General features: G+C 38.9%; 1 protein-coding gene across 2 annotated transcripts in view; it reads right to left on the bottom strand.

Moving 5' to 3' along the window:
* Positions 1-13,896, bottom strand: part of LOC132816826 (mitochondrial ornithine transporter 1-like) — a 36,844-nt gene that overhangs the window by 10,792 nt on the left and 12,156 nt on the right. For both annotated transcript variants that reach the window (XM_060826796.1, XM_060826794.1), the window contains exons 2-4: positions 9,223-9,349; positions 7,113-7,371; positions 1,419-1,559 (exon numbers count right to left, since the gene is read on the bottom strand). In XM_060826796.1, coding sequence (XP_060682779.1) covers positions 1,419-1,559; positions 7,113-7,371; positions 9,223-9,292 — 470 coding nt within the window. In that variant the 5' untranslated portion in view covers positions 9,293-9,349. The remainder of the gene's footprint in view (positions 1-1,418; positions 1,560-7,112; positions 7,372-9,222; positions 9,350-13,896) is intronic.

Genomic DNA, 13,896 nt, shown 5'->3' with positions numbered 1-13,896 from the left:
CTTACTAAATTTATTAATCTCTGGAAATAACAATCTGGAAGTCATTAATTCTAGTGAAGGCAGTCATCAATGCAAAGGTGTTAGTGTTTTACCACAATATGATGTACAACTCAGGTACATACAAATATACATGCAGAGTTCCTCACAAACCCCAATGATTTAAGTAGTCCACAGAGTGAAGGGCAGAATGGACACTTGCAATCCACATTTGGTGCAGTATTTTATAAATATCAGCCTTAAGGAGCGTCAATTCTAAAATTTACCCATTTAACTTTGCAATCAGCTTGCAGAGGTGTGTAATGTTGGCGTGCAAGTGTGATTTTTGTTCCATTAAGATTATTAATGGAAAGCTATGAGCAAGCATCCTACAGTTCCTGACACCTACCCCCAATTGTATACAGTTGTGGCTGTCAGGAATTTGATTTGGTAATATCTTCCTTAAATGGGTTTGCACCCAGTGCAGGGTTCATGCTACTGAATAAAGTGTAAGGTAATAACCCAACTTAAATTTGGATGCTACAAAGAATCCCACTAAGAGACCACACAAAGAAACTCCAACCCCTTTAAGTCTCCTTACTATACAAACCATTTCCCCCAGTCAGACATTTTACAGTTTGCCATCCATAACATTGCTTTGTAACTAAACACAATGAGAAGACTGAAATACCTTCTCTCACTGTGGGAAAAGAGTGAGGATTCCACTTGGGAATTCTCTGCCCCTTCACACAAAAAAAAAATCCATTCACTAGCTATGTGGAGAACATGCTAGAAAGTAAATCAATCTTTAACATTTTTTTTCCTCCTCTCTCCATTTCACCGACTCCAAACATCCTTTAAAGGTTTCTACCTGTGCCAATCTACAATCACAACAGAAATGGAAGAGGCACTAAAACTGTAGGCACTCACTAATTTTCCCTGGTTTTCTGATGTTGTTGAGAAGTGTCATGTGCACAAAGCTCATATGATAGTCTCATTGAAATCATCTTCTAATTATTGGGTAAATTAACAGGTGGACATTTCAAACTTTTCATTCAAGGTACATGTTGTAGCCTCAACCGATGCATGCCAATCAAAGTCTAGATATGATTAGTCACAGGAAGTGCTCGCAATAGGAAATACATTCAGCCACAAATTTAAATTTAACTGGGTATTATATGTATTCCAAATTACAATGTTACACCAGATACTAAATAGTGGCAGGAACAAGCAAACCTGGATACTTGCCCATTTATCTTGAGGGAGCAGGAAGTGTAGCGAAGTGATCGTGAAACAGACAACCTACTTGTATACTATGTAGCTCAACTTTAATCTAGGTCAAAAAGGACTTCCCACAATGTGACTGCAGCCTTTTAAAGAATGAATTAGCATCTTAAAAAAGCATTAAGATAACGTTTTTATATTAAAAAAAAAGGACATACCTCGGATGTCCTTTGGCTAGTTTTCCTGAAGATTTCATTTCATGCATTGCCTGGAGACGACATTTGACTAACTCTGTTGGGCAAATGGCCAATGAGGCAAATACTGATGCAAATGAGCCAGAAGCTGCTTTCTGTATATCACTGAAATGACAGATGCATTTATATTGAAAGGATGATCAGAAAATTCTCCAACAGTTGGAAAAGTTCAGGGCTGCATTGTTTCACTTACCATCCCTTCCTCCAACATGAAATTCAAATTGAAAGCCTACCTCCCCCAAATTTTTCAGAGTCCAAACTTTGCTGAGTCTATAACCATTTGTAAGGTTTATCAGTTTTACACACAAATCTTTTTTTCTGAAGCCTCATCTCTTTATTTGCTGTAATTATTTCAGATAGTCAATATTTGTATTTCATAGAACTATAGGACATAGAACCTTGCCCAACCATTTAATATGACCACGGTTCAGCTGTTTGTGGATTCAACTCCACTTTTCTGTCTGTGCCCCATAACTCAGCTTACAATATATTGAAAAGTCTAGTCTCTACTACCTTCTGAGAAAAAGAATTCCACATACTAACAACCTCAGAGGAAAGAAAAATCTCATCTCAGTCTTAAAAGTTACCTCTTAAACTATGTCCGTTATCTTTAGTCTCTCCTATGCCCTCCTGGTATCTACTCTATCCAATTACGCAAGATCTTAAATTACTCAATAAGATTACCTCTTACTATTCTAAACTCCACCGACTCTGAAGCATTTTTTCATTAGATAAGCCCTTCATTTCAGCATTGAGTTGAGTGAACCATGTCCATTTAAGTCTGTAACATTTTATCACACTATGACAATTCATCATCAGCATTAAAGACCATTGCTTGGCTTCAAGATTTTAACTAATGAATAACTCGTGAGCATCATAACATTAGAGAATGGATGACATTTTATATTTTTTGCCAAAAAATGTTTTCCTTTATGTTATTTAATAATACAGAACTTGAATATTACTGAAATAAATGCATTTTGTTAAGGGTTTTCATCTTGCACTCATCAGGACATATTCAAGAAAAAGCACCATAAAAGGGAAGCAACATTTTATACTGTCTGAGAAGGGAGTGTTAATTTATTGTTAGAGGCTGTTGAGAATGCATCAGTTCAATGATGACTACTAGTTAATTGGCAGGTTGGCTGATTCCTTGAGACATTGCCTTGACCAGCGAATCACAGATTGGCTTGTGTGCATCTGTACTGTCTACAAAGAACAGCACCCAGTTTACGAATCTGTGTCGCTACCAGTATGTACCAGTGTGCCACATTGATTGATTTTCCTTAATTAGCTGGCAGGATAATTCCTAACACATTCAGAATTATTTATCAAATGTACATTCAACCTTGGACACTGTGCAAAGATTTTTACAAATCAAAGGCTGGTTGGGTACAGTCAGTAACTTGCCTGATACAGACAAAAGACTGGCGGATTGTATGATCTACATACCTATCATCACACTGACACTGAAATTCACATAACACATTAATTACGCATGAGATAGGCAGGACATCTTTTTGATTTGATGGCATATATTATTTATGTTACTACTACATAAGATTGAGATGTTCAGTCCTGAAGAGTAGCCAGTCCTTCTTTGATTAGCCTGAGAGAAAAAGGAGTCTAAAAACTTGAGCAACAGGTAAAGCTAGCCAAAATGAAACAAAGAGCTGCTGCTGCTGGAAATCTGAAACAAAAACTGAAATCACTGGAGAAACTCATATGGGTTCCCAAGAATGGTCATTGGAATTGAAATATTAAATCTGCTTTCTTTATGCTGATGCTGCCCTGACCTGTTGAGATTCTCCAACAATTTTTTGTTTTTGTTTCAGGTGAAACTAGCTGTACCACACAACTACTCATCGTCTACCTTGTGCATTATACATGATTACACCTTTACAATTCACAATCCACTTAATCAACCTCATCAGAAGGCACAAGACACCAAGTTAGAGTCCAATAGGTTTATATGAAATCACAAGCTTTTGGAGCAGTGCTCTTTTGTCGAGTGAAGGTGAACATTTCACCTGATGAAGAAGCAACGCTCTGAATGTATGTGGTTTCAAATAAACCTGTTGGACCATAACCTGGTGTCATGTGACTTTTGGCTTTGTCCACCCTGGAGTCAAAAAGAGTGGTGTTGGAAAAGCACAGCTGGTCAGGCAGCATCTGAGGAGAAGGAGAATTGATGTTTCGAGCATTCTCTTCACCAGGAATGTCCACCTCAGTCCAACTCCAGCACCTCCATATCAGTCTAATCAATCAGCATTTTCTTCTCACATAGTACAAAATGTTGTTTGACAAAAATTCCAATGAAAAGTCAATGTCCTGATGAGTGCAAGGCAAAAAAACTTGCTTTGAATTATTATAAACCATAGCAGCTATTACTTGATTGAAAGTTATCTATACAATAACATGTTTTACATATATTCCCTTATAAACATTTGGGATTTTGCAATGTTATGCAAGGTATGAAATTTAAATTCTTTTATACTTTACAGCTAGGTATCAAAAGCAAGGATGTCTTTTTAACAGAAATATTACAGATCTTGAAATACGAACATGCAGATTAATTAAGGCCTCTTATAGAAATTTGTAGTCGGCCCATTGATCTGTGCTGGGTGAATAAGCAGCAGATTCCAGATTCCTACCATCTAGTGTGTGAAAGGACTTTTCAATTCCTCTCTAACCTATCCGCCAATTATTTTAATCTATGTCCCTTGGTTACTGACTTCTTTGTCTTGGTCCCCCATTTTTCAAATGGGTTATGCATCATGGAACTCAGAAAAAAATGGCACAGTGAAGGGATGAAAGAAATAACACTACAATTGCAAAATGAAGACACAATAAATTGTGGTTCATCAGACATAAATTCTGAAGCTAGTATAGATTAATTTGCATGCTTGCACTTTGAATTTACATGATTTTCATGTGTTCGAGTTTGAAGTGATCAGTCCAGAAAACATTGCCAGCTAATGTGTGTGGATGTTTTCTCATGCTGACAAGGGGGTGATTGAGTTTTTAGCATTTGACCATTGATGTTGGGGGCAAAAATGCAACCACAACAAATAAAAACTAAGAAAAGCTAAACATTCACTGTACATACAACTAAAAATATTATCACATTTTTCTCACAACTAAAAAGTTGAGATATGCATGACTGAAATACCTGTAGTAAAATTCATGTCTTATCACTGTCAGCCAATGACCATCGACCACAAAAGAGAGTCTAACTATCACCCCTTGACATTCAATGTCATTACCATCATTGGATGCCCCACTAGAAACATCTTTGAGATTACCAGTGACCAGAAACTTTACTGGACCAGCCAGGCAAGTACTGTGGCTGCAAGAGCTGGTCAGAGCTGAATTACTCATGTTTTGACTTCCCAAAGGTTGTCCATCATGTACAAGGCACAATTCAGCAGTGATTTAATATTCCTCACTGGATAAGTGTAGCTCCAACAACACAAGAAACTTAACGGCGTCCAGGACAAAGCAACCAACTTTAAACATTCACTCTCTCCAGTAGCAGCAAAGTGTACACTACCACAACTCATTGAGGGTCCTTTGTTAACTCCTTCCCAACCTGTGACTTTGCAACTTGGGAACAGGTGTAGGCCATTCAGCAAATCAAGATGCCCAGCCCATATGGTCATTGCTAACTGAAAACTTTGACCCATCCCATCCCCGTTACCCTGTACATCACCAGTAATCTGCCAAATTTACTTAAAAACTGAGCTTCCACAGCCCCATGTGAGTAAGAATTCCAAAGGTTAGAACTCTGATTAAAATGATTCTCCTCAATTCGACCAAAAGTGACATCCTTTTCTTTTTAAATTGTGCCCCCTGATTCTGGACCTCCCAGTCAGGACAAGCACCTTCCACACATTGATCCTATCTGTTCCGTTAAGTATTTTGTAGGTTTCAATGAGAACACCTTTCAATTTTCAAATTTCTAGAAAATACAGGCCCCACTTTCCCAATCTCTCTCCATAGGACATTTCCGCCATCCCATGAACAAGCCTGGTAAACCTTTGTTGCATTTCTTCTATGGCAATAATATCTTTCCTGCACTCATTACTCCAGGTGTGGTCTAACCAAGCTCCTATACAATTAATATAAGACATTACTATTCCTGTACTCAAATTCTCTTGCAATAAAGGCTAACATTACTTTAACCTCCCAAATGTGGCATCTGCATGTTAGCCTCCACTGACTTATTGACAAGGACACCTAGGCCCCTTTGTGTATCTACACCTTCCAACCTCTTACTAATTAAGAAATACTCTGCACATGTGTTTCGTCTACCAAAGAGGATAACCTAACATTTTTCCATCTTACATTCCATCTGCCATGTTCTTGCACATTCACCAAGCCTGTCCAAAACCTCCTGAATCTACTTGATATTTTTCTCTCTACAACATTTGCATTTAGCCCAATTATTGACATATATTGTGACAGCTGGGATCCCCAAGCCTGACCGTTTTGGTATCCCAAGACTCACAAATGGCAATATGCTAATTATCCATTTATTTCTACTCTGTTTGTCCACGAATCATTAATCAATACCAGTACATTACCTTCTATCTTGTGTATTTTTTCAAACCAGCCCTGTGAAGGACTTCATCAAAAGCTTTCTGAAAATCCAAGTATATACATCAGATCTCTTAGCAATTTTATTTACATCATTTTTAAAATCTTGAATGAACTTGTCAAATATAATATCCCATTCACAATTCCCCACTGATTATCCTCAATCAATTCATTATTATCCAAGTGTATTTATTATATACTTTATAATAGGTTCTTAGCATTTTACGAACAAGGTTTGTAGTTCCCCGTTTTCTCATTCCCTTCTTAAAGAGGAGGATGGCATTTGCTATCTTCCGATCTTCAGGAATCATTCCAGATTTCTAGTACTTCTAAAGGAAAGAGGTGATGATGCATGGAAACATGAAATTCCCCTCCAAGCTACACACGATCTGAGTTTGAAACTAATTAGTTCCTTCATGTTTGCCAAGTCAAACTTCTGGAACTCCTTTCCTAGCAGCACTATAGGTATACCTAGTTCAAGTGAATTAAGAATGTAATTCACCATCCCCTTTTCCAGAGTGATTAGGGATAGGCAATAAATGCTTGCTTAGCCAGCATCTCATGGACAAATAAATAAGAAAAATATTTTCTTTAGTGGTAATATCTGAAGTCCTCAATTGGAATTTCACTTGAGTTATTTTAGCTTGGTTTGACGGCAATTAGCAGTAATGGCTTTACTCCTGGTCTGCTGGAGCTGTACAGCTATTTTGCTGAGGCAGGCCAGCAGGAAAGTTGCCCTTCCGGGTATTACTTTGGGCTGCCTTCACACCAGTCTGAGTGTATAACTACATACTTAGGATCCTATGTGTTAGAAACCAGCTCTGCTTAGTAGATCATCACAAATAACAAAAAGGCTGAAAATGCAGTGGAAAATTAGAATCCAACCCATAACCAAATACACTTAATGTGGTGTGGCAGCACTTATAAGCAATTCTCATGGAATTCAATATTTAAATCAACACCTTGCATCTGCTTTCTCTTCTGATTTGCTGCAGTATGGTGTCATTTTAAGTAAATCCAGATATAAAATTCATCAAATCTGAACAAAGCAACCATCACCTGAGCTCAGCTTTGGTGTCCAGTCCACATAGACTTCTCACTACCCTTTGGCAAAACCCATATGACAGGAACAGCACAGCATTCTCTGATATATGAGCCATTAGGGCAGGAGTTGTGCCTTGGTAGAATCCCCGAACGCCACGTTCCTTATATGTCTTCACAGTACAGTCCAACACATTTTTGTACATGTTAGGAAAGGTCTGCATCTTGACTTTTACAGTATCGAAGGGTTGTCCTGTATAAACACAGGCAACTCCACCTGCAAATTATAATATGCATAAAGTTAATAAACAACCTCAACATTTTTAGATGAAAAGTCACCAATCTCAAACATCAACTCTGTTTCTCTCTCTATAGGTGCTGCCTGACCTGCTGAGCATTTCCAGCATTTTCTGTTTCTATTTCAGATTTCCAGCATCCATGGCTTTTGCATTAGTCTCAAGTTTGTGGAATCTATTGTTACATTGTTCACTCATTCATTCTCCACATCAAACAGACCCTTCTTTCGTTGCTGTGACTTCAGTTACAGACACCAGCCCACCAGTATACTGGTTGGAAAGCTTTTAGCAGGGATCTTAATTAATATAGGATCGCAAACATTGGTCCTAATAGCAGGAGAGAGAAGAAGAAAAAAGTGTATGGTTAAAGTGCAATTTGCCCAAATTCTTGTAGTTAACTGCTAAACGCCAGATTGACTAGTCTGGGTCATTTTAGATTTATGGTTTGTGTACGCATTTTGTGAAATGTTATTATTGATATCAAATTTCTTCCAAAAGGATTATAGAACATTATCAAATGCACCATCAGTGCTCCCGTTCTATCTCCAGACAACCTTAAGTTAGAACAACTTGCTCCCACATAACTACTAGAGCAATCACGTTTCTGAAACTACTGTATTGTAGCACTGCGGTGCACTGAAACCACTCCACTTAATCCAAATCCAGCTTTCTCAAACTAGCTAGTATACAGTTAGGATGAAAATGTCACACAAACTATCGACCTTCCTCCAATTTCTAATGTATGTCTACACCTGTGGTAGCACAACAGTTCCATTTCAGAGCACAGTAGAATGGCCGTCCTTCCTAATGCAAATCAAATAGCACTATTCATGGCTATGACAATAGCCGTTACAGTTTCCAGCCAGCGAGCTCTTAATGCACAATTTCAGAAAAGAATTGCAAAAGTACAAAGTGTAATCAAACAGATGAATGAAACATGGACCTTTATCTCAAGCTAATACAAAAACTAAGTCATACATCAGCAGTCATTTGTAGCTAGGATTTTAAGGGATATAGAGCAAGGGTAAATTAAAGAAACAACTGTAGATCAGGCATGATCTAACTGAATGGAGAAACAAGCTCAAGATGTTGTTGATCTGCTTTGGTTCTTACAAACAAAATAAAGCAGAAAGTGACATAAATCAGGAATAATGTTGGTATGACACCATGTTTAACTTTAAAGCATGAAGGTTGACAAGTGGCAGGGAACAAGTAGGAGGAAAGAAATTTGGATTTCAAAAGTACACTTTGTAGTTTGTTTGCAATTCCAAACAAGAGCAGCATCTACTGGTCTAATAAGGAACTGAGGGAAGACAGATAAGGTATGTTCTACTGTTCGCCTTTCCACAACAATCAGATTGTGGCTTGATCCTTCACATGCCACTGGGTGGTTGTTTGAACCATGATGATCTCAGGAATAGAAAGGAATTAATTTTAGATCAACAATAATTGTACTGACTTCTCTTAATGCTCCAATCTCTCCTGCTTTGCACCAGCACCCCAGACAAAGAAAAAGTAAAAGCATGGCACAAAATGCAGAAGCTAAGGAAGGGGAGGACCAGGTTTGTCACCCATACAGAGCTGCTCTTGAGGCCACATATTTTCCCATAATCCACAGTATAGATGTAAATCAGAAGGGAGGCTTCAAATGTGTCTCTAAAGTGCAACACTTGTAAAGTTCAGCTGGAATTTAATTGACAATTTCACAACTAGGAGAAAGAAGAGTTTGCATTTACAAAGCAATTTTAGAGGTATTCTGAAATGTGGTTACTGTTGTAATAAACAAAGTATACTTGCATGTGCATCTCTTGTTCTTGAAAAAAAGCTGTTACCTGTAGCTCCCGCAGTGAGATCAATAGCACCTTGCAAAGATGGCTGAAGCACCTTCTTTTCTTGAGGCATGTTGGTCTTTGATCCAGAAAATGGCACACGTACTCAATAAATGCAAAAGATTATATTCTAGAGAAAAAAAAAGGAGTGATGCACAAATGAAGCAAGGGTGATGGCAGAAAAATTGTTTTCACGCAACGACTAGTTTAGTTTAAGGGGTAAACGTTTTCGGAATGAGAGAAGAAATTCCTCCGCCCACAGAATGGCCAATGGAATTCACTACCACAGAAAGTGGTCGAGCCAAAGCATTGTGTGATATCCAAGAGGAGATAGGTAATAGCACTTCTGGCTAAAGGAGGAAGTGGTATGGGGGAATGGGGTATTGAGCTCAATGATCAGCCCTACTTCTGCTAGTTTTTCTATGATTAATTAGGATATGGAATGCACTGTATGGATATGTGATGAAGCAGGTTTAATTGAGGTATTCAAGAGAGTATTGGATGATTATTTGAACAGAAATGGTGGGTAGGAAATGGGAAAAAGACATGAGATCATCACTAGCCTTAGGTAGTAGAACCAGTGTAGCATGATGGACTGTAACAATTCTGTGAAAAAAGTTAAAAGGATCATCCTTAACTTAAGTAATAGCAGAACAAGCTAACACCACATTTATGTTCCTGTCCAGATGTCTTTGACACTGACATTGTGAGTTTGCTCACAAGAACATTTTTAGGCACCAACTGCAGGAACAGAACCACGCGAAGCCTATTAAACAGGTAGTAAGGTGTTAGTTAGTTTGGAACCCAGAAATTTAGAATAAACCAAAAAATTCTTGGCTATATCGTAGATCTTGGATGTAGCTTACCAAAAGGTATTTTATAGATTATTTCTGAACAAAATACAATTTACTTGTTTTTATAATTATTTGATTTAGTTACTTGCATCTGAGTTTTTTTTGATGTTTTGAGGAACCTTGATTATCCAGCATTCGACTATCCAAATATCTGATTATCCAGCAGGATCACAATGCTTGGCTAAACTGTTATTTAGCATTTGATTATCCAGAACTCGATTAACCGAATGAAATACTCTCTGCCTGTGTCCTTCGGATAATCGAGGTTCCTCTGTAGTTAACTGCAACCAATATACACAGTTATTTAGCACCTCACATGCTGGGGAACAGCAAAGGCTCAGCATTTTGTCATTGTTTGTCTTTTTATCATTTATATAAATAATTTGGATGTGAATATAGGAGGAAAGCTTATTAGGTTTGCAGATGAAATCAAAATTGGAGGTGTAGTGGACAGTGAAGAAGGTTACCTGACTGTACAGCAGGATCTTGATCAGATGGGCCAATGGGCCAAGGAATGGTATATGGAATTTAATTTGGATAGGTGGGAGGTGTTGCATTTTGGAAAGGCAAATTAGGACAGGACATGTCCACTTACTGGCTGGGGAGTGTTGCCAAACAAAGCAACTTTGGGGTGCAGGTTCATAGTTCCTTGAAGGGTAAGTCACAGGTAGATAGGTAGTGAAGGCGGCATTTGGTACACTTGCCTTTATTGATTAGTGCATTGAGCTTAGGAGTTGGGGCTGTACAGACTCTCGTTAGGCCACATTTGGAAAACTGCATTCAATTCTGGTCTCTCTGCTATACGGAGGACTAAGTTCCTACCATGTAAGTTCAAGATATGGAGAAACTCATAGTCTGGAGACTAACAAGAAGAATCAACATCCAGGAAGGTCAATATAGATTCATGCGTGAAAGCACCAATGTCAATTTTGTTTGAAACAAGTTTATTTACTTGTGGGACATGGATGTGACTGGCTGGCCACCATTTATTGCCCATCCCTAGTTGCCTTGAGAGGAAGGTGATGGTGAGCAGTCCGCATGCAAACCTGATTGCTCCAGTTACTAGGGTAAATCTTTGTTAGTTTCTTTTCCTACACTTAATATTACATTTAAATTCAGCAAATTATCACTTCTTGATGTTGCTCTTTTGCTATTGAGCATAATTACAGAAATATTAAAAATAAAGTTGCCATAGCCCAACCAGAGTATAGGGCTGCTCTCTCATTAGAGAGAGATGAATGGTTGTCATTTAACTAGAGGGTCACTAGACTTCAGATAAGGGGAGAGCTTGAGAAGGGTCCTTCATAGTCACCTCAGCCAGTGTGGGAATTGAACCCAAGTTGGGGTTACTCTGCTTCGCAAACCAGCTGTTCAACCAGCTGAGCTAACTGACCCCAGAAACATTAGAAATAGACAAAAGTGAAAGAGCAAATGGGAAGGGAAGACAGAATTAAACAACAACAACAGCAAACAACAGCAGTGAGTCACTAAAACAAAAATCCAGGAGAGGCTGAAAAGGACAGAAAAAACCCAAAGCAGGTGACAGAGAAATAACAGGAAGGCCAAAACAACATGACGACCATATTTATCGATCTGGAGAAAGTCTAAGGCTGTGTATGTAGGGAGCAAGTCTGGAAATGTGTTAAACCTGTGGAGTCTCCAAGAGCTGTGCAGGACTATTACAAGATACAGGTACGGCACGGTACAGATACATGGGTGGCATGGTGGCTCAGCGGTTAGCACTGCTGCCTCACATCACCAGGGTCCCAGGTTCGATTCCAGCCTCGGTTGACTGTCTGTGTGGAGTTTGCACATTCTCCCAGTGTCTGCGTGTGTTTCCTCCCACAGTCCAAAGATGTGCAGGCCAGGTGAATTGGTCATGCTAAATTGCCCACAGTGTTAGGTTCATTAGTCAGAGGGAAGTGGGATTGGGTGGGTTACTCTTTGAAGGGTTGGTGTGGACTACACTGGAGGGAATCTAATCTAATCATACAATGTGTGAGACATAATAGGAAGTGGTGATGGTGGCAATAGGGTGCTAGTTTCAAAGGCAAAGTTGGATTGCACCAAGGATAAGCATTTAGTCCCTCCTTCTTCCTAATTGACACAGTTGTTTTAACAGAGTATCAGACAGGAAGTGCCATGATCAATGATGTTCAGATGACACTGAGCTATGTGGTGGAAATAATTATAAACATGATTAAGTATCTGGAGAAAAGCACTGGAATAGATGGGCTATGGAGATCAGTTACCCAGAGTCAGTATATTGAGCCAAAGGAAGAGGATCAGTGAAGGTGTAACTGTGAAGACCTAGAGAAAACGAATAGAAACATGTAATCTCAAGTGACCATCCTGACTTGGAAACATAACGGCCAATCCTTCATTGCCTCTGGGTCAAAATTCTGGAGCTCCCTTCATAATAGCACTCTGGGTGACACTACAACCAAAGGATTGCAGAAGCTGGTGCAACTCACCACCACCTTCTCTACAGTAATTAGGGATAGGCAATAAATGCCAGCGATGCCTACATACTATGAAAACACTTTTTTAAAAAAGTAGTGGCAGAAATTAAAACAAAGGATTATCTCTGGTTGGAGTAACAGGAAGTGCAAAAGCATGTTATATGATTAAAACTGAAAGTGTGTCACTTGCCTGATTAGAAGTTTGGGCAAAACCAAAGAAGGCATTTGGTATGCTTTCCTTTATTGGTCAGAGTATTGAGTACAGGAGTTGGGAGGTCATGTTGTGGCTATACAGGACATTGGTTAGGCCACTGTTGGAATATTGCGTGCAATTCTGGTCTCCTTCCTATCGGAAAGATATTGTGAAACTTGAAAGGGTTCAGAAAAAAGACTTACAAGGATGTTGCCAGGGTTGGAGGATTTGAGCTATAGGGAGAGGCTGAACAGGCTGGGGCTGTTTTCCCTGGAGCATCAGAGGCTGAGGCGTGACCTTATAAAGGTTTACAAAATTATTAAGAGCATAGATAGGATAAATAGGCAAAGTCTTTTCCCTGGGGTCAGGGAGTCCAGAACTAGAGGGCATAGGTTTAGGGTGAGAGAGGGGAAAGATATAAAAGAGACCTAAGGGGCAACTTTTTCACGCAGAGTGGTACATATATTGAATGAGCTGCCAGAGAAAGTGGTGGAGGCTGGTACAATTGCAACATTTAAGAGGCATTTGGATGGGTATATGAATAGGAAGGGTTTGGAGGGATATGGGCTGGGTACTGGCAGGTGGGACTAGATTGGGTGGGATATCTGGTCAGCATGGACGGGTTGGACCAAAGAAGATTAACAAAAATTGTGGAAGCACCATAAATTGTAGCTGAGAAAAGACTGAAATAGTATGGTCATCTGTTATGTACACAATTGTCAGACTGTCAGATAGGAAAAGAGGAAGGCTATGGTGATGAGAAACCTACACAAGAATAAGTGACTGATAAAGGGAGAGAAGCAGCACTGTGGCAACCCACAGCAAAATAGGAAAAGTAGAAAGAACACAACACATCCTCCAAAATGAGGTTTGTTTCATTAATGTCTCAAAACAAAATGGATCAGTATGTTAAAATCTTCATCAAAATTGATTTTGCGATGTATAATTTAAAAGCAGTTTCTGAATCAGTTGGTTTTATTGTAAATATGCTATCGCTTGCTGATTTTTTCAGTTTCTTTCATGTATTTGTTGCAACATATACACAGTGGCAACCTACGTCAGGAATCAAACCAGATCAATTCTGTTGACGACAAATGTAAAGAAACAGACGCACTGCCCTTGGCCTGTATCACCTTGTGGCCAATATACTGAATATGTGAATACATGA

Source organism: Hemiscyllium ocellatum, chromosome 6 (assembly GCF_020745735.1).
Source record: "Hemiscyllium ocellatum isolate sHemOce1 chromosome 6, sHemOce1.pat.X.cur, whole genome shotgun sequence".
In the NCBI taxonomy this organism is placed as follows: domain Eukaryota; kingdom Metazoa; phylum Chordata; class Chondrichthyes; order Orectolobiformes; family Hemiscylliidae; genus Hemiscyllium; species Hemiscyllium ocellatum.
The sequence above is the reverse complement of the archived record's forward strand: the minus strand, read 5'-3'. Positions and strand labels throughout refer to the sequence as shown.